Below are 27,056 nucleotides of genomic sequence, written 5' to 3' on the forward strand. Positions count from 1 at the left end.
GCTCAGTGGCTTGTTCTATGGCGATTTACCACCCGGAAGCAGCCATTTTTAGACCAGTGTGCTTTTCACAGAAGAAAACTTTCCTGAAGTATATCAGTCTGATCCTGCCAATTAAGGTCAGTCCATCCCCGAAATACCAGGCAATTCTCCTCTGAACAAGGAACATGACAACCCCAGACGATCGTTTCGGCCTCCTATGGGCCTCGTCAGTGAGGTGCAGCCACATTCCTCTAAGCACACTAGGCAAGGAGTGCACGTCTGGTTTCCCCCATCACCCATAGGGAGACTTCCCCAGGGTCATAATAATTTGCATACAAAGAGAGAAGCGCTCTACCAGGAACGAACAACAGCTCAGTGGCTTGTTCTATGGCGATTTACCACCCGGAAGCAGCCTCTTTTAGACCAGTGTGCTTTTCACAGAAGAAAACTTTCCTGAAGTATATCAGTCTGATCCTGCCAATTAAGGTCAGTCCAGCCCCGAAATACCAGGCAATTCTCCTCTGAACAAGGAACATGACAACCCCAGACGATCGTTTCGGCCTCCTATGGGCCTCGTCAGTGAGGTGCAGCCACATTCCTCTAAGCACACTGGGCAAGGAGTCCACGTCTGGTTTCCCCCATCACCCATAGGAAGACTTCCCCAGGGTCATAATAATTTGCATACAAAGAGAGAAGCGCTCTACCAGGAACGAACAACAGCTCAGTGGCTTGTTCTATGGCGATTTACCACCCGGAAGCAGCCTCTTTTAGACCAGTGTGCTTTTCACAGAAGAAAACGTTCCTGAAGTATATCAGTCTGATCCTGCAAATTAAGGTCAGTCCAGCCCCGAAATACCAGGCAATTCTCCTCTGAACAAGGAACATGACAACCCCAGACGATCGTTTCGGCCTCCTATGGGCCTCGTCAGTGAGGTGCAGCCACATTCCTCTAAGCACACTGAGCAAGGAGTCCACGTCTGGTTTCCCCCATCACCCATAGGGAGACTTCCCCAGGGTCATAATAATTTGCATACAAAGAGAGAAGCGCTCTACCAGGAACGAACAACAGCTCAGTGGCTTGTTCTATGGCGATTTACCACCCGGAAGCAGCCTCTTTTAGACCAGTGTGCTTTTCACAGAAGAAAACTTTCCTGAAGTATATCAGTCTGATCCTGCCAATTAAGGTCAGTCCAGCCCCAAAATACCAGGCAATTCTCCTCTGAACAAGGAACATGACAACCCCAGACGATCGTTTCGGCCTCCTATGGGCCTCGTCAGTGAGGTGCAGCCACATTCCTCTAAGCACACTGGGCAAGGAGTCCACGTCTGGTTTCCCCCATCACCCATAGGGAGACTTCCCCAGGGTCATAATAATTTGCACACAAAGAGAGAAGCGCTCTACCAGGAACGAACAACAGCTCAGTGGCTTGTTCTATGGCAATTTACCACCCGGAAGCAGCCTCTTTTAGACCAGTGTGCTTTTCACAGAAGAAAAATTTCCCTGAAGTATATCAGTCTGATCCTGCCAATTAAGGTCAGTCCAGCCCCGAAATACCAGGTAGTTCTCCTCTGAACAAGGAACATGACAACCCCAGACGATCGTTTCGGCCTCCTATGGGCCTCGTCAGTGAGGTACAGCCATATTCCTCTAAGCACACTGGGCAAGGAGTCCACGTCTGGTTTCCCCCATCACCCATAGGGAGACTTCCCCAGGGTCATAATAATTTGCATACAAAGAGAGAAGCGCTCTACCAGGAACGAACAACAGCTCAGTGGCTTGTTCTATGGCGATTTACCACCCGGAAGCAGCCTCTTTTAGACCAGTGTGCTTTTCACAGAAGAAAACTTTCCTGAAGTATATCAGTCTGATCCTGCCAATTAAGGTCAGTCCAGCCCCGAAATACCAGGCAATTCTCCTCTGAACAAGGAACATGACAACCCCAGACAATCGTTTCGGCCTCCTATGGGCCTCGTCAGTGAGGTGCAGCCACATTCCTCTAAGCACACTGGGCAAGGAGTTCACGTCTGGTTTCCCCCATCACCCATAGGGAGACTTCCCCAGGGTCATAATAATTTGCATACAAAGAGAGAAGCGCTCTACCAGGAACGAACAACAGCTCAGTGGCATGTTCTATGGCGATTTACCACCCGGAAGCAGCCTCTTTTAGGCCAGTGTGCTTTTCACAGAAGAAAACTTTCCTGAAGTATATCAGTCTGATCCTGCCAATTAAGGTCAGTCCAGCCCCGAAATACCAGGCAATTCTCTTCTGAACAAGGAACATGACAACCCCAGACGATCGTTTCGGCCTCCTATGGGCCTCGTCAGTGAGGTGCAGCCACATTCCTCTAAGCACACTGGGCAAGGAGTCCACGTCTGGTTTCCCCCATCACCCATAGGGAGACTTCCCCAGGGTCATAATAATTTGCATACAAAGAGAGAAGCGCTCTACCAGGAACGAACAACAGCTCAGTGGCTTGTTCTATGGCGATTTACCACCCTGAAGCAGCCTCTTTTAGACCAGTGTGCTTTTCACAGAAGAAAACTTTCCTGAAGTATATCAGTCTGATCCTGCCAATTAAGGTCAGTCCAGCCCCGAAATACCAGGCAATTCTCCTCTGAACAAGGAACATGACAACCCCAGACGATCGTTTCGGCCTCCTATGGGCCTCGTCAGTGAGGTGCAGCCACATTCTTCTAAGCACACTGGGAAAGGAGTCCACGTCTGGTTTCCCCCATCACCCATAGGGAGACTTCCCCAGGGTCATAATAATTTGCATACAAAGAGAGAAGCGCTCTACCAGGAACGAACAACAGCTCAGTGGCTTGTTCTATGGCGATTTACCACCCGGAAGCAGCCTCTTTTAGACCAGTGTGCTTTTCACAGAAGAAAACTTTCCTGAAGTATATCAGTCTGATCCTGCCAATTAAGGTCAGTCCAGCCCCGAAATACCAGGCAATTCTCCTCTGAACAAGGAACATGACAACCCCAGACGATCGTTTCGGCCTCCTATGGGCCTCGTCAGTGAGGTGCAGCCACATTCCTCTAAGCACACTGGGCAAGGAGTCCACGTCTGGTTTCCCCCATCACCCATAGGGAGACTTCCTCAGGGTCATAATAATTTGCATACAAAGAGAGAAGCGCTCTACCAGGAATGAACAACAGCTCAGTGGCTTGTTCTATGGCGATTTACCACCCGGAAGCAGCCTCTTTTAGACCAGTGTGCTTTTCACAGAAGAAAACTTTCCTGAAGTATATCAGTCTGATCCTGCCAATTAAGGTCAGTCCAGGGTGATGGGGGAAACCAGACGTGGACTCCTTGCCCAATGTGCTTAGAGGGAGATGGCTGCACCTCACTGACGAGGCCCAAAGGAGGCCGAAACGATCGTCCTGGGTTGTCATGTTCCTTGTTCAGAAGAGAATTGCCTGGTATTTTGGGGCTGGACTGACCATGTTGGCGGGATCAGACTGATATACTACAGGAAAGTTTTCCCCTGTGAAAAGCACAATTGGGCAGAAAGAAGCTACTACCAGGTGGCAACCGGACCATAGAACAAGCTATTGATGCTGCTGTTCGTTTCTGGCAGACTGCTTCTCATTCTGTATTGCATATGTAAATATGACCCTGGGGATAGTCTCCCTAAGGGTGATGGGGGAAACCAGATGTGGACTCCTTGCCCAATGTGCTTAGAGGGAGATGGCTGCACCTCACTGACGAGACCCAAAGGAGGCCGAAACGATCGTCTGGGGTTGTCATGTTCCTTGTTCAGAGGAGAATTGCCTGGTATTTCAGGGCTGGACTGACCATGTTGGCGGGATCAGACTGATATACTACAGGAAAGTTTTCCCCTGTGAAAAGCACAATTGGGCAGAAAGAAGCTACTACCAGGTGGCAACCGGGCCATAGAACAAGCTATTGATGCTGCTGTTCGTTCCTGGCAGACTGCTTCTCATTCTGTTTTGCATATGTAAATATGACCCTGGGGATAGTCTCCCTAAGGGTGATGGGGGAAACCAGACGTGGACTCCTTGCCCAGTGTGCTTAGAGGAATGTGGCTGCACCTCACTGACGAGGCCCATAGGAGGCCGAAACGATCGTCTGGGGTTGTCATGTTCCTTGTTCAGAGGAGAATTGCCTGGTATTTCGGGGCTGGACTGACCATGTTGGCGGGATCAGACTGATATACTACAGGAAAGTTTTCCCCTGTGAAAAGCACAATTGGGCAGAAAGAAGCTACTACCAGGTGGCAACCGGGCCATAGAACAAGCTATTGATGCTGCTGTTCGTTCCTGACAGACTGCTTCTCATTCTGTTTTGCATATGTAAATATGACCCTGGGGATAGTCTCCCTAAGGGTGATGGGGGAAACCAGACGTGGACTCCTTGCCCAATGTGCTTAGAGGGAAATGGTTGCACCTCACTGACGTGGCCCAAAGGAGGCCGAAACGATCGTCTGCGGTTGTCATGTTCCTTGTTCAGAGGAGAATTGCCTGGTATTTCGGGGCTGGACTGACCATGTTGGCGGGATCAGACTGATATACTACAGGAAAGTTTTCCCCTTTGAAAAGCACAATTGGGCAGAAAGAAGCTACTACCAGGTGGCAACCGGGCCATAGAACAACAGTTCCCAAGTGACAGACAGCACACACCTGATGCTCGTGGTAGAGGGCCACTGCACACACCTCTCTGTAATATGTAGACAACTGATTTCCACAGCACCAAAAAATGATAGGAAAATTGTTAAATAAACTTAGCCTTTATTGTTCCATTTCAGCACTTGGCACACAGCAGCAAAAAAAGCGACGTTTCGGGCTGTTAACCCTTACTCATGCTTATTCAGAACACCTGTTAGCTGCTCCTTAAATACCATATGACATTAACCCTTAATACACCAAATAACATTGTGTTAACTAAACAACTACAAAATATCGCCACCTAGTGGTCAAAACTCATTATTCCTATAAAAATTGTTAAATACATAGTTAAAAACAATCTGCTGTTAGTAGTTACAATTTCCAGATATATATCTTATACATTCATCATATGATAATATTATTATCTTTGCTACAGTTTACTTATTTACAGTGAATACAATATTGTGTTGTATTACAAACTGAGAAAAATATCTTTTATTTCAAATTTTTAAATTCAAATTTTTACTCACAAGAATACTGTCATATCTATTTCTCTATTGATCCCTTTGGGAACTAAAGCATCTAACTTGTGTATCCAGAAGGATTCTTTCCTCTTTAGCTGAGTTTCCCTATTCCCACCCCTTCTATGGGGTTCAACACTATCAATGACTTGCCACCTCAGTTGTGAGATATTGTGACCAGCTTCAATAAAGTGACAGGCTACCGGGGCTTTCATGTCCCCACATCTTATATTTGATCTGTGCTGACTGAGGCGATCACGTATTTTTCTAACAGTCTCGCCCAAGTAGATTTTGGAGCATGGACACTTAATAAGATAAATTACATGTGTAGACTCACATGTATAAAATTTGTTGATGTTAAACTTCTTACCTGTTTGGGGGTGTACAAACTCTCTACCCTTTATGACCGAATGGCAACTGGCACAGTTTAAACAGGGATAGGTGCCACATGATTTAGATGATATGTATGTCTGTTTTTTCACCTTCGCCCCAATGTCATTCTTTACCACTAGATCTTTAATATTGGGCACTCTCCTATATGCCATTAGTGGATAGTTTTGAAATTCAGTAATATCTGTATTACAATTTTTTATAATATGCCAATGTTTTTTAAGGTATTGGGCAATTTCAGCACTATAAGGATTGTATTGTGTTACACACACTATTCTATCCTGTTTATTCCTAATTTTGTGCCTATTTTCACTGACACTATTGGCTTTTTGTTTCTCTCTTTCCACTAAGCTAGAAGGATAACCCCTTTGTACAAATCTCTCAGTCATCTCTCTAAGTCTTATCTCTTTCACATGGCTGTCACTTACTATTTTATGAACTCTGAGCATCTGGCTTTTAGGTAGGGAATTTTTCAAAGACTCATGATGGAAGCTATCATATTTAAGTAGGGAATTTCTATCTATACTCTTCCTGTACATGTCAATTTTTAAATTACCAGTCATGACATCCTTGTGCACTTCAGTATCCAAGAATACAATATTTGTCTCGCTAAAATTAAGTGTAAATTTCAGTCCCTGCACTGCACTATTCAACTGATCTACAAAAGCCAAAAGGGAACCAATGTCACCCCACCACACGCCAAACACGTCATCTATGAAGCGCCACCAGGCTGCCCCATACTTTAAGAATAAAGCATTTTCATAGACAAATTTTTCTTCAAAACAACTCATGAACATGTTGGCGTATGATGGGGCAACATTGGACCCCATGGCTGTCCCCTTCAACTGCAAGTACCATGTTTCACCAAATAAAAAATAATTGCAATACAATACCACTCTAAGCAGATCTTCAATAAATTTCAATTGTATGTAGCTATAGCTATATTTATTGGTTTTAGTCATAGTGGTCATAACAGCTCCAATTCCACTTTCATGCTTGATGGATGTGTATAAGCTACAAACATCAAGTGAAAAAAGTATATACTTTGTGTCATTTAGCGGCAAATCTTTAAGCTTCAAAATGAAGTCACTAGTGTCTTTAATGTAAGAAGTTGCTTTCATAACTTCAGGCTGTAAGATTTTATCAAGATATACCGCTATATGACTAAATACAGATTGTATACCAGCAACTATTGGACGACCAGGTGGTCTATGGGGGTCTTTATGTACCTTTGGTACTGTGTATATAATTGGGTTTTTTGGCCACTCAATGTATAGATATTTAGCCAATTTTTTATCTATAACACCCTTAGTAAGAGCCTTGTCAATTATACCCTTAATTTCTTTTTGTATATTAATGAGTGGGTTACAAGGGAGAACCAAATATGTATCTTTATCTTTCAATTGATTAGTGAGTTCACTAATGTAGTAGTCCTTGTCTAGGACAACTATGGCTCCTCCCTTGTCTGCCCCCCTCACCACTATATCTTTTTTGCATAAAGTAGAAATAGCTCCACTCTGAGCTTTGGTAACATTATGTTTAAACTTCCATGATTTCTTTTTGATCTTACATTCTAAGTGTTTCAAATCATTTTTCACCAATTGCATGTATGTTTCAATGCTATTATTATAACCTGGTGGAGTAAAACTGCTTTTATGATATAGTCCAGTTGCTTTAAGAGTCAGTGTATCTTTGTCCAGATTCTCAATAGCATTAACTGCTTTAGACTTGTTATTAAAAAAGGACTTAAGTCTCAATGTCCTAAAGAATCTGTACAAATCCTTTTCCAACTCAAAAAAGTCCACATCTTTAGCTGGGCAAAATGACAAACCCTTATTTAGTAACTGGTACTCACTGTCCGTTAAACTGGAGGTGGAGATGTTAATTATTGATGATTCCTCATTCACTTCTTCTGTTTCTTTGCCCTCCTTGGACGACTGAATTGCCCCTTGCCTCCGTTTGCAAGGGGCAATTCAGTCGTCCAAGGAGGGCAAAGAAACAGAAGAAGTGAATGAGGAATCATCAATAATTAACATCTCCACCTCCAGTTTAACGGACAGTGAGTACCAGTTACTAAATAAGGGTTTGTCATTTTGCCCAGCTAAAGATGTGGACTTTTTTGAGTTGGAAAAGGATTTGTACAGATTCTTTAGGACATTGAGACTTAAGTCCTTTTTTAATAACAAGTCTAAAGCAGTTAATGCTATTGAGAATCTGGACAAAGATACACTGACTCTTAAAGCAACTGGACTATATCATAAAAGCAGTTTTACTCCACCAGGTTATAATAATAGCATTGAAACATACATGCAATTGGTGAAAAATGATTTGAAACACTTAGAATGTAAGATCAAAAAGAAATCATGGAAGTTTAAACATAATGTTACCAAAGCTCAGAGTGGAGCTATTTCTACTTTATGCAAAAAAGATATAGTGGTGAGGGGGGCAGACAAGGGAGGAGCCATAGTTGTCCTAGACAAGGACTACTACATTAGTGAACTCACTAATCAATTGAAAGATAAAGATACATATTTGGTTCTCCCTTGTAACCCACTCATTAATATACAAAAAGAAATTAAGGGTATAATTGACAAGGCTCTTACTAAGGGTGTTATAGATAAAAAATTGGCTAAATATCTATACATTGAGTGGCCAAAAAACCCAATTATATACACAGTACCAAAGGTACATAAAGACCCCCATAGACCACCTGGTCGTCCAATAGTTGCTGGTATACAATCTGTATTTAGTCATATAGCGGTATATCTTGATAAAATCTTACAGCCTGAAGTTATGAAAGCAACTTCTTACATTAAAGACACTAGTGACTTCATTTTGAAGCTTAAAGATTTGCCGCTAAATGACACAAAGTATATACTTTTTTCACTTGATGTTTGTAGCTTATACACATCCATCAAGCATGAAAGTGGAATTGGAGCTGTTATGACCACTATGACTAAAACCAATAAATATAGCTACATACAATTGAAATTTATTGAAGATCTGCTTAGAGTGGTATTGTATTGCAATTATTTTTTATTTGGTGAAACATGGTACTTGCAGTTGAAGGGGACAGCCATGGGGTCCAATGTTGCCCCATCATACGCCAACATGTTCATGAGTTGTTTTGAAGACAAATTTGTCTATGAAAATGCTTTATTCTTAAAGTATGGGGCAGCCTGGTGGCGCTTCATAGATGACGTGTTTGGCGTGTGGTGGGGTGACATTGGTTCCCTTTTGGCTTTTGTAGATCAGTTGAATAGTGCAGTGCAGGGACTGAAATTTACACTTAATTTTAGCGAGACAAATATTGTATTCTTGGATACTGAAGTGCACAAGGATGTCATGACTGGTAATTTAAAAATTGACATGTACAGGAAGAGTATAGATAGAAATTCCCTACTTAAATATGATAGCTTCCATCATGAGTCTTTGAAAAATTCCCTACCTAAAAGCCAGATGCTCAGAGTTCATAAAATAGTAAGTGACAGCCATGTGAAAGAGATAAGACTTAGAGAGATGACTGAGAGATTTGTACAAAGGGGTTATCCTTCTAGCTTAGTGGAAAGAGAGAAACAAAAAGCCAATAGTGTCAGTGAAAATAGGCACAAAATTAGGAATAAACAGGATAGAATAGTGTGTGTAACACAATACAATCCTTATAGTGCTGAAATTGCCCAATACCTTAAAAAACATTGGCATATTATAAAAAATTGTAATACAGATATTACTGAATTTCAAAACTATCCACTAATGGCATATAGGAGAGTGCCCAATATTAAAGATCTAGTGGTAAAGAATGACATTGGGGCCAAGGTGAAAAAACAGACATACATATCATCTAAATCATGTGGCACCTATCCCTGTTTAAACTGTGCCAGTTGCCATTCGGTCATAAAGGGTAGAGAGTTTGTACACCCCCAAACAGGTAAGAAGTTTAACATCAACAAATTTTATACATGTGAGTCTACACATGTAATTTATCTTATTAAGTGTCCATGCTCCAAAATCTACTTGGGCGAGACTGTTAGAAAAATACGTGATCGTCTCAGTCAGCACAGATCAAATATAAGATGTGGGGACATGAAAGCCCCGGTAGCCTGTCACTTTATTGAAGCTGGTCACAATATCTCACAACTGAGGTGGCAAGTCATTGATAGTGTTGAACCCCATAGAAGGGGTGGGAATAGGGAAACTCAGCTAAAGAGGAAAGAATCCTTCTGGATACACAAGTTAGATGCTTTAGTTCCCAAAGGGATCAATAGAGAAATAGATATGACAGTATTCTTGTGAGTAAAAATTTGAATTTAAAAATTTGAAATAAAAGATATTTTTCTCAGTTTGTAATACAACACAATATTGTATTCACTGTAAATAAGTAAACTGTAGCAAAGATAATAATATTATCATATGATGAATGTATAAGATATATATCTGGAAATTGTAACTACTAACAGCAGATTGTTTTTAACTATGTATTTAACAATTTTTATAGGAATAATGAGTTTTGACCACTAGGTGGCGATATTTTGTAGTTGTTTAGTTAACACAATGTTATTTGGTGTATTAAGGGTTAATGTCATATGGTATTTAAGGAGCAGCTAACAGGTGTTCTGAATAAGCATGAGTAAGGGTTAACAGCCCGAAACGTCGCTTTTTTTGCTGCTGTGTGCCAAGTGCTGAAATGGAACAATAAAGGCTAAGTTTATTTAACAATTTTCCTATCATTTTTTGGTGCTGTGGAAATCAGTTGTCTACATATTGGGGCCATAGAACAAGCTATTGATGCTGCTGTTCGTTCCTGGCAGACTGCTTCTCATTCTGTTTTGCATATGTAAATATGACCCTGGGGATAGTCTCCCTAAGGGTGATGGGGGAAACCAGACGTGGACTCCTTGCCCAATGTGCTTAGAGGGAGATGGCTGCACCTCACTGAGGAGGCCCAAAGGAGGCCGAAACGATCGTCTGGGGTTGTCATGTTCCTTGTTCAGAGGAGAATTGCCTGGTATTTCGGGGCTGGACTGACCATGTTGACGGGATCAGACTGATATACTACAGGAAAGTTTTCCCCTGTGAAAAGCACAATTGGGCAGAAAGAAGCTACTACCAGGTGGCAACCGGGCCATAGAACAAGCTATTGATGCTGCTGTTCGTTCCTGGCAGACTGCTTCTCATTCTGTTTTGCATATGTAAACACAGAGATATGACAGACAACATTGTTTAGAACAAAAAAAGATTTAGGGACATGTAAATATGTTTGCAAAAGATTTCTGACATAACACACACACACACATATACATATATATATATATATATATATATATATAAAAGTATGTGCAAAGATATATGTACAAATTCTAGCATTAATAATCTCATATCATGACTTCTAGAAATACAAATACACATTAATTTATGTGAAAGTATCATATAACAAATAAATATAAAAATAACTTTCTATGAGTTATTGTTTGTTGATTCTTGTACATTAACAGATGAAAAATAAAAGATTAGCTTTAAAGAAATGTGCTTGTTCATGGACAGATGAAATGGTATAAATGAAGTTGGGAAAAAAACAGAATAACAGCAACATCGATGACTGTTAGTTAACAACAGTCTAAAGCTCATTGTGACGTACTTGACGTGCGTGTTTTTGACGTGGCAGTGATGTCTGGTGAGCGTATTGATGCCGGCGAATGCACCGAGATTGACGCTTTGATAAATATCCCCCCAAGACTCATACTTAGATTCTGGAAGAAACAACAAACCCTGACTTTTGAGCAATGACTACAAGAATTAGATCATGTTCTAACGCTACAAAAAAATCACTACAGTTACTGTATATTGGTAAATGAGACTTTATTCTAGACATAATATATCTCTGGGAACAAAACTCATAATCATAACAGAAAATATCAGGTACATACAAGCACATGAAATCTAGTTTACTTAGCAAACAAAACGTTACCTAGATATTCTGATGTGCCTAAGATATTGGACTAGTGCACCTTTTTGTTATATTTTCTCATTTATCTTCTCTTTTTTCTTTCTATCTTATAGATGTTGAAATAAATGGTTCAAACTGTTTTATGGCATACAAAATGTATAATTAAATGTCTATGTATGTGCACTAACTTGCCTATGAAACAGTTAAATACAAAAAAAGAAAAAACCCATAGACTCAAACCACACTTTTCTCCAACATAGGTGTGTCCGGTCCACGGCGTCATCCTTACTTGTGGGATATTCTCTTCCCCAACAGGAAATGGCAAAGAGCCCAGCAAAGCTGGTCACATGATCCCTCCTAGGCTCCGCCTACCCCAGTCATTCTCTTTGCCGTTGTACAGGCAACATCTCCACGGAGATGGCTTAGAGTTTTTTAGTGTTTAACTGCCTACGGCCACACCACCCTGAATGCGCCCGATCTCGTCTGATCTCGGAAACTAAGCAGGGTCGGGCCTGGTTAGTACTTGGAAATGGGGACTATACAGACTTGTCTCCGAAGATACAAGTAAATCAGAGGACCAGAGACTCACTCCGTTGGTGGCTGTCCCTGGACAATCTGTCTCAAGGGATGACGTTCCGCAGACCAGAGTGGGTCATTGTCACGACCGACGCCAGTCTGATGGGCTGGGGCGCGGTCTGGGGATCCCTGAAAGCTCAGGGTCTTTGGTCTCGGGAAGAATCTCTTCTACCGATAAATATTCTGGAACTGAGAGCGATATTCAATGCTCTCAAGGCCTGGCCTCGGCTAGCGAGGACCAAGTTCATACGGTTTCAATCAGACAACATGACAACTGTTGCGTACATCAACCATCAGGGGGGAACAAGGAGTTCCCTAGCGATGGAAGAAGTGACCAAAATCATTCTATGGGCGGAGTCTCACTCCTGCCACCTGTCTGCTATCCACATCCCAGGAGTGGAAAATTGGGAAGCAGATTTTCTGAGTCGTCAGACATTGCATCCGGGGGAGTGGGAACTCCATCCGGAAATCTTTGCCCAAGTCACTCACCTGTGGGGCATTCCAGACATGGATCTGATGGCCTCTCGTCAGAACTTCAAAGTTCCTTGCTACGGGGCCAGATCCAGGGATCCCAAGGCGGCTCTAGTGGATGCACTAGTAGCACCTTGGACCTTCAAACTAGCTTATGTGTTCCCGCCATTTCCTCTCATCCCCAGGCTGGTAGCCAGGATCAATCAGGAGAGGGCGTCGGTGATCTTGATAGCTCCTGCGTGGCCACGCAGGACTTGGTATGCAGATCTGGTGAATATGTCATCGGCTCCACCTTGGAAGCTACCTTTGAGACGAGACCTTCTTGTTCAGGGTCCGTTCGAACATCCGAATCTGGTTTCACTCCAGCTGACTGCTTGGAGATTGAACGCTTGATTTTATCGAAGCGAGGATTCTCAGATTCTGTTATCGATACTCTTGTTCAGGCCAGAAAGCCTGTAACTAGAAAGATTTACCACAAAATTTGGAAAAAATATATCTGTTGGTGTGAATCTAAAGGATTCCCTTGGGACAAGGTTAAGATTCCTAGGATTCTATCCTTCCTTCAAGAAGGATTGGAAAAAGGATTATCTGCAAGTTCCCTGAAGGGACAGATTTCTGCCTTGTCGGTATTACTTCACAAAAAGCTGGCAGCTGTGCCAGATGTTCAAGCCTTTGTTCAGGCTCTGGTTAGAATCAAGCCTGTTTACAAACCTTTGACTCCTCCTTGGAGTCTCAATTTAGTTCTTTCAGTTCTTCAGGGGGTTCCGTTCGAACCCTTACATTCCGTTGATATTAAGTTATTATCTTGGAAAGTTTTGTTTTTAGTTGCGATTTCTTCTGCTAGAAGAGTCTCAGAATTATCTGCTCTGCAGTGTTCTCCTCCTTATCTGGTGTTCCATGCAGATAAGGTGGTTTTACGTACTAAACCTGGTTTTCTTCCAAAAGTTGTTTCTAACAAAAACATTAACCAGGAGATTATCGTACCTTCTCTGTGTCCGAAACCAGTTTCAAAGAAGGAACGTTTGTTGCACAATTTGGATGTTGTTCGCGCTCTAAAATTCTATTTAGATGCTACAAAGGATTTTAGACAAACATCTTCCTTGTTTGTTGTTTATTCAGGTAAAAGGAGAGGTCAAAAAGCAACTTCTACCTCTCTCTCTTTTTGGATTAAAAGCATCATCAGATTGGCTTACGAGACTGCCGGACGGCAGCCTCCCGAAAGAATCACAGCTCATTCCACTAGGGCTGTGGCTTCCACATGGGCCTTCAAGAACGAGGCTTCTGTTGATCAGATATGTAGGGCAGCGACTTGGTCTTCACTGCACACTTTTACCAAATTTTACAAGTTTGATACTTTTGCTTCTTCTGAGGCTATTTTTGGGAGAAAGGTTTTGCAAGCCGTGGTGCCTTCCATTTAGGTGACCTGATTTGCTCCCTCCCTTCATCCGTGTCCTAAAGCTTTGGTATTGGTTCCCACAAGTAAGGATGACGCCGTGGACCGGACACACCTATGTTGGAGAAAACAGAATTTATGTTTACCTGATAAATTTCTTTCTCCAACGGTGTGTCCGGTCCACGGCCCGCCCTGGTTTTTTAATCAGGTCTGATAATTTATTTTCTTTAACTACAGTCACCACGGTAACATATGGTTTCTCCTATGCAAATATTCCTCCTTAACGTCGGTCGAATGACTGGGGTAGGCGGAGCCTAGGAGGGATCATGTGACCAGCTTTGCTGGGCTCTTTGCCATTTCCTGTTGGGGAAGAGAATATCCCACAAGTAAGGATGACGCCGTGGACCGGACACACCGTTGGAGAAAGAAATTTATCAGGTAAACATAAATTCTGTTTTTCCAGTTTAAATAAAACTCCTCATCCTGCAACCTAACATAGTTTTAATTTCTGTCTTCTGTACAGAAGGGACAAACCTGACATTTTTTATTTTTGTTTTTAATATTTTTGTGCAGGGTTTGTGGTGAGTACAGCCACGTTGAAAGTATTTAGTATGGGTATTAGGGAGTCTATTTTCTTTTTTCTTTATTGCTCAGCTGTCTATTTGGGAATTGAATGGTGTGCGTGCATGCTTGAATTTGTCACATAATAGATGGTTAACTCAGTTCTGAGTACAATTTGTTATTGGTCCTTCACATTTACTTCTCTGTCTACCTATAACCTGACAGCTAAGATGTTGCAAAAAAATGACGGATCTTCAGTAGCTTTGCAGTAGATAATGGCAAAGTTGCCATTACGTGACAGCAGCCAGTGCTTGAACCTCTAAACTTTCATAATTATTGAGGAATTGTTATTGATGTCAATATGGCTTTCACTAGGCTGGGGCTTTATCAATATCATAAGATATTAGTTTTCAAGTTTTACTTTAAAATCATATGAAATCAAAAATTTTCTTTCATGATTCAGATAGAGCATTATCATTTTTTATTTATTCTCTTGCTATCTTTATTTGAAAAACAGGAATGTAAACCTTAGGAGCCGGACCATTTTTTATTCAGCACCTGGGTAGCTCTTGCTGATTGCTGGCTAAGTTATAACATATCATATCTTACCATATCCACACTATTCTGAAATAGTTTAGAATTTACACAGCAGTAGGTAAACCCAATGTGGATTTCCACCTTCGCGCTATTTGGAAAAAAATTATCTAAATCTCATAAAATGCCCTGTCCATATCAGGCCTGCCTCATTGTGAAAAAAAACACCTGACCGAATGCCTCCTTCAGAATCAAGCACTTTGTTGCACAGCTGCGTGTGCACGTGTATTCAACTCTTTGAAATAAAATTAGGCTGCAGAAATTGAAGAAATGGGGAAAGTTAATATGCATTCTCCCCTGATATTAGAACCATATATGAAAAAACAAGGCTCTCTAAAGCCAAGACTAATATATGGTTTTCTACCCTGGGAAGCAAAGCAAAATATTTATTTTAATCTCCTTGTAATCTCTGTTGCAGTTAACCTGAGTACAGATTTACTTGTTTCTGGCACAATTTACCCCAACTCCATGTGACCAATTTCTAAACATTTCAACTTCTGGGTACATTCCAGAGACTTTTCTTAGATGGGCAAGATGGAAACTGGAATGTGATTGATCAAGTTCTTATCTTGGTTTCAGATGAACTGAAGCTGGGTGGAGTGGGTGGAATGTATATGGTGCATGGGAGGAATACTACCTTAGTGACATCAGGCAATATACTGTACCTTCTACTAATGAACTGATCAGATGTATTAACTAGGTATAATAATGCAATGATAAAATGCTCCAATGTGTTATTTTATTATAGGACAAATGCTTGACTCTTGCCTCCCTGTAGACTCTTATTACAGGGGTTCAAGAACAGTGGGAATTTGTGAAAGGTGCCATTTTAGATGCAACCGCACACTGTATTAGACATGTCTGTAAAAGTAAAAGAAAGTGTAAACCAATTTGGTTTTCCAAAGAAGTAGCACATGCTGTAAAGACCAAAAAGATAGCTTATAAAAATTACAGACACACACAAGCAGATGATGATATGAAAATATGGAGACTCCAACAAAAAAGACTAAGCAGTTAATTAGGAAGGTTAAAGCTCATGCAGAAGAGAAGATAGCACAGTCAGTAAAACATGGGGACAAAACATTATTTAGATATATCAGTGAAAGAAGAAAAAATAAGTTTGGAATAGTAAAATTTAAATTGATGGTAGAATAATAGAAGGAGATAAGCAGATTGCACACTGTCTCAATGATTACTTCTGTTCTGTTTTCACAAAAGATTGGGAAAATACAATGTCTACATTAAGGGATGCTACGAAAAATAGAAAAAATAAGCTTAACAGTAATCTTTTTACAGAGGATGAGGTTTTGTTAGCATTATCAAAAATAAATGTTAAAAAGGCAGTGGGTCCTGATAATATTCATCCAAGGGTTTTAAAAGAACTTCGATCCGTGCTAACTGTCCCATTAACTGATCTGTTTAATCAGTCACTATTAACAGGAGCTGTCCCAGATGATTGGAGAATAGCAAATATAATACCTCTTCATAAAAAGGGCAACTACAGGCCAGTTAGTTTAACTTCAGTAGTAGGGAAATTAATGGAAAGCCTCTTAAAAGAAAGAATTATGACGTACATAAAGACAAACAATTTAGAGGACCAAAATCAGCATGGTTTTACTTCAGGGAGATCATGTCAGACTAATCTAATTGACTTCTTTGATTATGTAACAAAAGTATTAGACAAGGGTGGAGCAGTTGATGTAGCATATCTAGATTTCAGCAAAGCATTTGACACCATCCCACACAATAAACTAATTCGCAAACTGTATCTCCTTGGTCTAGATTCAAAAATTGTGAACTGGGTAGAATGCTGGCTTAAGGACAGAAAACAAACACCTAGATTTAGAGTTTTGAGTTATAAGGGGTGCGTTAGCTGCGCGTGTTTTTTTTTTTCCCGCACCTTTTAAATAACGCTGGTATTTAGAGTTCTCTGAAGGGCTGCGTTAGGCTCCAAAAAGGGAGCGTAGAGCATAATGTACCGCCACTGCAACTCTCAATACCAGCGTTGCTTACGGACGCGGCCAGCTTCAAAAACGTGCTCGTGCACAATATTCCCATAGGAAACAATGGGGCTGTTTGAGCTTAAAAAAAACCTAACACCTGCAAAAAAGCAGCGTTCAGCTCCTAACGCAGCCCCATTGTTTCCTATGGGGAAACACTTCCTAAGTCTGCACCTAACACCCTAACATGTACCCCGAGTCTAAACACCCCTAACCTTACACTTATTAACCCCTAATCTGTCGTCCCCGCTATCGCTGAATCCTGCATATTATTATTAACCCCTAATCTGCCGCTCCATACACCGCCGCACCCTACATTATAGCTATGTACCCCTAATCTTCTGCCCCCCCCCCATGTCGCTGCTACCTAACTACACTTATTAACCCCTAATCTGCAGACCGGACCTCGCCGCCACTATAATAAATGTATTAACCCCTAAACCGCCGCACTCCCGCCTCGCAAACCCTATAATAAATAGTATTAACCCCTAAAGCTAAGTCTAACCCTAACACTAACACCCCCCTAAATTAAATTTAATTTAAATCTAATGAAATAAAATAAATGTTATTAAATAAATTAATCCTATTTAAAGCTAAATACTTACCTGTAAAATATACCCTAATATAGCTACAATATAACAAATAATTATACTGTAGCTATTTTAGCATTTATATTTATTTTACAGGTAACATTGTATTTATTTTAACTAGGTACAATAGCTATTAAATAGTTAATAACTATTTAATAGCTACCTAGTTAAAATAATTACAAAATTACCTGTAAAATAAATCCTAACCTAAGTTAAAATTAAACCTAACACTACACTATCAATACATAAATTAACTAAACTACCTACAATTATCTACAATTAAAGCAACTAAACTAAATTACAAAAAAAAAAACACTAAATTACAAAAAATTTAAAAAATTACAAGAATTTTAAACTAATTACACCTACTCTAAGCCCCCTAAAAAATAACAAAGCCTCCCAAAATAAAAAAATGCCCTACCCTATTCTAAAATTAAAAATTTAACAGCTTTTTTGCCTTACCAGGTACAATACCCCCCCCCAACATTACAACCCACCACCCACATACCCCTAATCTAACCCAAACACCCCTTAAAAAAACCTAACACTAAGACAATGAAGATCTCCCTACCTTATCTTCACCACGCCGGGTATCACCGATCCGTCCAGAAGAGGGTCCAAAGTCTTCATCCTATCCGGCAAGAAGAGGTCCAGAAGAGGGTCCGAAGTCTTCATCCTATCCGGCAAGAAGAGGACATCCGGACCAGTAGACATGTTCATCCAGGCGGGCGTCTTCTATCTTCATCCATCCGGCGCGGAGCTGGACCATCTTGAAGCAGCCGATAATTGTAGGTAGTTTAGTTAATTTATTTATTGATAGTGTAGTGTTAGGTTTAATTTTAAATTAGGTTAGGATTTATTTTACAGGTAATTTTGTAATTATTTTAACTAGGTAGCTATTAAATAGTTATTAACTATTTAATAGCTATTGTACCTAGTTAAAATAAATACAAAGTTGCCAGTAAAATAAATATAAATGCTAAAATAGCTACAATATAATTATTCGTTAGAAAGATCCCATTGAAAAGATAGGATACGCAATTGGCGTAAGGGGATCTGCGGTATGGAAAAGTTGCGGCTGGAAAGTGAGCGTTACACCCTTTCCTGACTGACTCTAAATACCAGCGGGCGGCCAAAACCAGCGTTAGGAGCCCTTAACGCTGGTTTGGACGGCTAACGCAGAACTCTAAATCTAGGCGAAAGTGTCTTAGTAAATGGAGTTCATTCAGCAGAGGGGGCTGTTACTAGTGGTGTTCCTCAGGGGTCAGTTCTGGGGCCTGTTTTGTTTAACATATTTATCTGCGATATCAGCAAAGGGCTACAGGGGAAAGTATGTCTCTTTGCAGATGATACAAAAATTTGTAACAGAGTGGATGTTCCAGGGGGGGTAGACAAAATGAGAAGTGATATACAACAATTGGAGGATTGGACAAACGACTGGGATCTAAAGTTTAACACAGCAAAGTGTAAAATAATACATTTAGGGAAGAAAAATCCAAATGTTAATTACAGACTCAATTACACTTTACTGACTGTTACAGATGAGGAACAGGACTTGGGATTTATTATTTCAGATGATTTAAAACTTAGTAAACAATGTAGTAATGCAGCAAGTAAGTCTAGCAGAATGCTTGGATGTATTGGTAGAGGTATTTGCAGCAGAAATAGTAAGGTTCTTATGCCACTTTATAGATCATTAGTTAGGCCTCATCTTGAGTATTGTGTGCAGTTCTGGAGGCCATATCTTCAGAAGGATATTAACAAACTTGAATCTGTGCAAAGGAGGGCTACCAAAATGGTACATGGTCTAAAAAATAAAACTTACCAGGATAGGCTCAATTACCTAAATATGTATAGCTTAGAGGAGAGAAGGGAAAGAGGTGATATGATAGCAACTTTCAAGTACATTAAAGGGTTTAGTAAAACTGAGGTTGTGGGTATTTTACATAAAATGGAAAATTCAAGAACAAGGGGTCATGAGCTCAAGCTGAAGGGTAGTAGATTTAGGAGTAATTTGAGGAAGCACATCTTTACAGAAAGAGTGATTGATTTATGGAATAAACTTCCTCAAGAGGTAGTAGCAACAAACACTGTGGGGGACTTTAAAAATGCATGGGACAAGCATAAGGCTATCCTACGAACTAGATAAGTTTATACTGTTAGGTAAGTTCGGGCAGACTTGCTGGGCCTATGGCTCTTATCTGCCGTCAATATCTATGTTTCTATGTAGAAGGATTAAACACATAGATAAAGGCTGCTTAGAAGTATCTTCTGTGGTTAAACTTATAATTAAAGCAAAACGTTTGTGCTATAATAATATTCTCTAATAATTTGAATATCACATTGTTTCTCTCTTATTCAAAAAAAAAACTTTATTTTCTTTCAGGCAAGTGGAAAATGAGCTTGAAGTCATTTGGAAGTCAGCATCCCATGAAAACAAACAATTGAAAGATTTTTTGCATAAAGTATTGAAGCAGAACAAATGGAATGTCAGCAGTGCATCACAAAATGTTAAAGCCGACTCTGTCAATGAGTATCGCTTCAGTTACTGTGATGTGATCTCTTCCTCGGAAGCAGAAGATCCAGTCAAATAAAGGTTCCAGGATTAGTTGTAGATTGGATATATAACATCTAGAGTCCGGAATATAATAAATGTATCATTTTTTTTAATTAGCATTATTATTTGTTGCTTAAAAAGCGCCAGCATACTCAGCACTATACAAAGTTAATTCCATTCATTGGGGTACATTACAATGCATACACTAACAAGTTAAATAAGGATTTTAGTAATAGTATATTACAGAAACTATAATATTTATATTAAAGGGACAGTATACACCAATTTTCATATAACTGAATGTAATAGACACTACTATAAAGAAGAATATTCACAGATACTGATCTAAAAATCCAGTATAAAACCTTTTAAAAACGTACTTAGAATCTCCCAGTTTAGCATTGTCGATGAGGTTAGACTGGGACATCGTGAAAGGCAGTCCCCCCCCACCACCACCTTATCTGCATATGAAAAGACACATTACACAACCAGGAGACATAAATATACATCTAAAATTTTAGGGCTTCGTTAGGAGTCTGAAAATCAGCACAATTTTATTTAAAAATAAGCAAAACTATACATTTTTACAAAAACACTCCCAGATTCGCTATATAAATGGATCATCTACAAAATATTTATGCAAAGAAAAATCTATTGTAAAATGACCGTTTAAGTAACAAAGTGATGGTAAATTAACTAGTATATTCACGTACTTTTAGAAGCAATGTGCTGTTCCCATGTAAACTGTTATAATAAACATAAAATTGGCGACTTTATATACACCATTAACTTTTATTCTATTACTGTTTCATGATATTCATTCCGTCCTCTTCCATCTCTTTTTCTGTAGTCTAGTGACTACTAGAAAGCATGCACCTCTCTAAAGGTAATGCGTGCCACAAGTAGTTAGTAATGCACATTGACCAGTCCAGCTTCATTTTTAATTGGTTAAATGGCAACCAACCTTCTCATTAAAATCAGTGAGTTATGTACAACATTTGTCCATAAAATCTGTTGTTTTGGAAACATCACTTATTTCTACTTTATTTTTCTAATTATAATGATCATCATACTGTACTTGAATTAAAGAAAAACATTTTTAAATAGATTATTCTTAAAGCTGAGTTCAACTTGCTAATTAATATACATGTCTAGGGCTATTAATATCTGTTAGGCTTTACCTGTTGGGAGAAATCTGTACAGGGGACTGCTTTGAGAATTCCTACTGGTAAGATAGAGAGCAAATTGGCGAGCTGAACCCTTTAAATGTCAAGCTGTCTTACAGGAAGAGAGCACTCAAATGACAGTGGATATTTCAAGAAAATATGATTAGATACAAATGTCTGAAACTTCATGTCCGATACATTTCTCTATTCACAGTGTAACTTTTACATAATTGAAGCCTCATGTCACTTATTATTTAAAGTACACGTTGAGAGGATTTTGCAATAAATTCACATTAAAGGTTTCATTGTTGCATGTTAAGCACACTGCTTAAGAATGAGTTTTCTTACTATATTCATTATATGGAAGCCAGTGTACCGAATAAGAGCTAGATTTCATGCTTGCAACTATTGGCAGTTACAATGCCACAAACCCACTCCTTATCCACATCCTCCTCCAGCCACAGCATAATTATCCAGTTTAGGTGATCCACAATTATTAAATTATATCCACCCACAACTATACCCTCTTACAATAAATTATAAGTACCATCGTTACGCAGTTGGGGTCCAAATGATTAGCCTTAAAGGGACCAAAATGAGTTGCTTTATATTTCTTAAAATTGTTAGAGCACATCCCAGGCTTTACACGTTTAACCCTGCTACAACTGGCTTTATTATATATGATTAGATAAGAACAAATATGTTCAGATCCAATGAACTTTATAGAATCTAAACCATTGAGCAGCCTATTATCTACATCCTATAGATTCTTAGTGCATGATTACAGTTGATGTCATTGTACATTGAATTTGTCCATATCAGTTGTTTGTTTCTCCACGCATTATCAAGAGGGAAAAAAAACATGTACTTTGCTATTATGATGCTTTTTCTTTTCCAGATAAGTGGGTATCAATAATACAATGGAATATTCCAGAGTTGTTTATATATAAACAGTAAAGAATTATCAAAGCATGTACAGTGATAGGCAGTAGGTGAGATCATTTAGAATCTACTGAGACTTTTCACCTCGATTATCTTTTCCTCATCCTTATTCAGAAGCTTATGTAAAGGACGATAAACATATCCGTATGATATTTGTGTAATCTATGTGTTTACATTGTATTAAGGGATAGTGTACTGTGCATTTTCTCGCCCTTAATGTGTTTCCAATTATTCCTTTTACCTGCTGGAAGACAAAAAGAGAGGCGCTTCCTTGTGTGTATCGATAATAAAAGACTGTTATCCCCAGATCCAAATTCCCAAGTCTCAGGGTACTCACAATGGCTGCAACACCAAATTGTGCTTTTAGGGGCAGACTGAGCTTTCTCAGCGCCTCAGCTCGGTGTGCACCGGTGACCGGATAGCTGTCAGAATAAATCCTTCCCAATGGCTGTATCTCACATCAGCACAGGAGAGAGGATCCAATATCCTTCAGAAATATACCTCTAAAGAGGTATATTTAGGTGCTGCTATTTGCTATTTAAACATTTGCTATTTAAACCTTTATCATTATTTACCCTTTTTTTCAGCACTTATTTGAACTGTACCTTATGTTTATTGTTACTGTTTACTTTTTGAGGATTAATCAGTTTTACATTGTACAATTTCTTCCCTTTACTGCACTTCAGAGTGTGCAAATGTTTTACTCTTTTAGAGTTGATCCCAGGAGCTTTTATCTTGCCTGACTCAAACTGTTAAGCACAGATGTTTGCAAGGATTTGAAGGTTGTCCTTCTTTGACCTTTAGCTTATCAGGGACTTACCTTAGGAGCAGCCACTCTAAATTGCCCATTAATGATACAGTGTTTCTGACAATGAGGATTTTTATTCTGAGGATAGTCTCTCTGAGACTCAGGACCCTGCTGCTGTGGCAGAGAATGTGTCCTTTAATTTCAAGCTTGAGCAAATTCATGCCTTATTGCAGGAAGTTTTTATTGCTTTAGCGCTAGAGGATTGTTCTGCTACAGTCAAGTAACCTGTGAAGAGGATTGATAATTTTTTTAAGGCAACTCCTAAGTTCCCGTCATGGATTTTGTTTTGAGATTTTTTTCTAAAGAATGGCAGAAGCCAGGTATTCCTTTTGTTTCATCTTCCAAATTTAAATCCATGTTTCCACTCCTTTCTGTTAACAAAGAGATTTGGGAAACTGTTCCTAAGGTAGATGCAGCTATTTTCACTTTGGCCAAGCATACCACTATTCCTTTGGAGGATAGTTCCTCTTTTACGGATGCTTTAGATAGAAAACTTGAAGTTTTTAATAATCAATCCTTTCATCTTGCAGGTTTTATGTTTAGACCTGAAGTCAGTGTAGCCTGTGTTGCCACTGCCAATGCTGTTTGGTGTGATGATCTCTCAGAACTTGTTGCCTGATAACAACAAGTCCTTGCACCAGGATTAGAAATCTAAGGTTAATCTTAGATCTGCAGGGCGTTTTCGACAATCTAAAGCTCAGAAATATTCCCCCTCTGCCGCTACTCCAAATCCTCCTGGTAGTCTAACTCTTCTTGGTCCAAAAACAAACACAGCAATACCAGATCAGTCAGTGGTGGGGGGCAGAATGAGTTTCTTTTGGGAGGCTTTGGAGAGATCTGTTCAGAATCCCTGGGTTTTGCAAATCTTTTCTCAGGGGTATTGAATAATCTTTTGTTGAAGGCCTCCTAAAGGAAGATTATTTCTGTCCAGAGTGCCTCGAGATCTTTCAAGGCTTTTGTCTTTTGTGAAAGATCTGAAATTAATGGGAGTGATTACTTCAGTTTCAAATCCAAATTTAAACCAGTGGTTTTATTCAAATCTCTTTATAGTACCAAAGAAAGAGGATACTTTAAGGCCTGCTTTGGATCCGAAAATATTGATCACAATGCAGGCCAAAACGTTGTTTGTATGCCTATGGACCCTGTGTAAATTAATAAAACTCTAATTTTAATAAGGCTGGAATTATATTGTGTTACTTTAGACTTTCTAAAGTCACCAGTTTCTTCACCAAGGGGAATGCTCTCTGAATCAGGAGGTTTTCAACATATTGTGAGACATTAGGGTCTGCCAGAGATACATCTCATTGCTTCTCATTTGAATCAAAAACGGACTCAGTATTGTGCCAGGTTTCAAGACCCCCTGGCAAGTCTGATAAATGCCCTAGTGGTCCCTTGGTCGTGCAGCCTACATTTTACCTCCTATTGTGTTGCTATTCAGAGTGATAGCCAGAATCAAGCAGGAACAAGTCTCAACAATTCTGATTACTCCTACGTGTCCTTGCAAGATTTGGTTTGCTGATCTGGTGCAGATGTCCTTGTGCCCGCCTTGGAGGCTTTCTCTAAAAAAGGATCTTCTCTCTCAAGGCTCTTTTATTAAGATCTCAAAACTCTTAATTTGATAGCATGACGATTGACAGCTTTATTCTGTCACAGATAGGTTTTTCTGCCAAGGTCATTGATACCCTGATTCAGGCTAGTAAACCTGTTACAAGACCTATTTATCATAAGGTCTTGAAAACTTTTTTGCATGGTGTTCTTGCAAAGATTATTTTAGAATTCCTAGAGTTATTGAGTGTTTCTTGCTGGAAAGCCTAGATAACGGTTTATCAGCTATCTCACTGAAGGATCAGATTTAGGCTTTTTCTGTATTGTTTCATAAGAAATTCCTGTCTTTAATGCCTTCTGATCAGAATTAAACCAGTTATTCGTCCAGTTTTTCTTCCTTAGAATGTTAGCTGTTTTTGATAGTTCTTCAAATTCCTCTTTTTAAACCGATGCCGGGTTTAGACCTTCAGCTTTTATACTAGAAGGTTCTTTTTTCTACCTATTTTTTTAGTTAGAAGGGTGTCTGAGTTTTCAGCTTTATCTTGGAAACCTCCTTTTCTGTTTTTTTTTCCATCTGGATAAAGCTTTTCTTTGCACTAGTTATTCTTTTCTTCCTTATATAGTATCTACAGATACTATCAATCAGGAAATTGTGGTTCCTTCTTTTTGTCCAGTTTCTTCACAACTTGGATTGTTCTAAGATAATATTATGTGAAGCCACATAGATTTAAAGTTTTTTTCTTCTCTTTTTGTTCATTTTTTTCTGAGCCTTGCAAAGGTAAGATAGCCTCAGCTGTTACTTTAGCACCTTTAGCTTAAGGACTTAATTTGTAAGGCGTATTTGGTTGCAAGGAAAACTCCCCCTGAGAGCATTACTGCTCATTCCATTAGAGCAGTTGCTACTTTTTGGGCCTTTCGTAATGAGGCCTCTATTGATCAAATTCATAATTTTTTCCTTATCTTCTTGGCTATATGTATGACTGAGGATCATGGGAAGTGGAAGGGTTGTAAAGCTCTGGTGTGTTGGGGTGTCTTTTGCCTCCTCCTAGTGGTCTGGATGTGAATATTCCAACACGTAATGACTAGTCGACTCTCTCCCTCATGAAATAAATTAATTTATCAAGTAAGCGTAAATATTGTTTTTTGTTGTCTCTTTAGTGTTTCTTTAAGTGAAAGAGACACACGAAAAATTTAATTACTGTAAAATAAGTAATGGTTATTGATTTGAGAAAAGGTTTTGCTCTATATTATTTGGAATCATAACCAACAATGGTTTTAGTGCTTTAATATAGTAACACACTTTTTTTTTTTACTTTTATATTGATAATAGTACTTTTATTATGATTTTATTGTAATTGTCTTTATAATAATGAATGCAGGACAGATACTATTTTTGTGTAATAATTACAAATCTGTGCAAATAAAAAAATATACATTGTAAAACCTATTTTTGTAGCAAATAAAATTTTACAATAATTTTATGTTTGTGTTTTAATTATTCATTATTAGAAGGAGTAATTTATAGGGGGGGCAAAATATGCAAGAGGACTCAATAAATCCGGGAACTAATGAGAAAGAAGTATATGAATTTATTTTTTCCAGATATTTTGGGATATTATTAGTGTCTCAATTGCCCTATCCCTTGAGCACAGGAACTGTTGTCTGAAATCCCTCCGGGATATGTGGCGGTGGCTATGTTTACAATTCCAGAATATAGCCTTGCTATTCTACCTATGATAGCCATGAAAGGGCTGCTAATAAGATGTTTCTCACCCATTTGTTTTTTTTTTGTACCAGACACTAATATTCATTAATGTTAATGAATTTAATAATCACTTCAATTTATAGGGATCTGCATATGTTTTCTACTTCTTCCTTGTAGCGATTAGAAACTGGTCACATTCCCATTCTAACTTCATACTGGAGAACATCTTGATAACTGCCTAAAAAAAATAATTGTGTATATTGATACACTCAATAACATACAGTTGTATGCAAAAGTTTAGGCACCCATTACAATTTCCATGATTTTCATTTATGAATAATTGGGTGTTTGGATCAGCAATTTAATTTTGATCCATCAAATAACTGAAAGACACAGTAATATTTCAGTAGTAAAATGAGGTTTATTGGATTAACAGAAAATGTGCAATATGCATCAAAACAAAATTAGACAGGTGCATACATTTGGGCACCCCAACAGAAATATTGCATCAATATTTAGTAGAGCCTCCTTTAGCAGAAATAACAGCCTCTAGACACTTCCTATAGCCTGTAATGAGTGTCTGGATTCTGATGAAGGTATTTTGGACCATTCCTCCTTGCAAAACATCTTCAGTTCAGTTAGGTTTGATGGTTGCTGAGCATGGACAGCCCACTTCAAAT

At 39.2% G+C, this 27,056-nt stretch overlaps 1 protein-coding gene across 1 annotated transcript in view; it reads left to right on the top strand.

Moving 5' to 3' along the window:
* CEP89 (centrosomal protein 89) overlaps window positions 1-26,152 on the top strand; it is an 805,336-nt gene extending 779,184 nt beyond the window's left edge. The window contains exon 18 of the mRNA XM_053701611.1: window positions 20,040-26,152. Coding sequence (XP_053557586.1) covers window positions 20,040-20,247 — 208 coding nt within the window. The 3' untranslated portion in view covers window positions 20,248-26,152. The remainder of the gene's footprint in view (window positions 1-20,039) is intronic.
* The last annotated feature ends 904 nt before the right edge of the window (window positions 26,153-27,056 follow it).

This window comes from Bombina bombina, chromosome 1, assembly GCF_027579735.1.
Source record: "Bombina bombina isolate aBomBom1 chromosome 1, aBomBom1.pri, whole genome shotgun sequence".
NCBI lineage: Eukaryota > Metazoa > Chordata > Amphibia > Anura > Bombinatoridae > Bombina > Bombina bombina.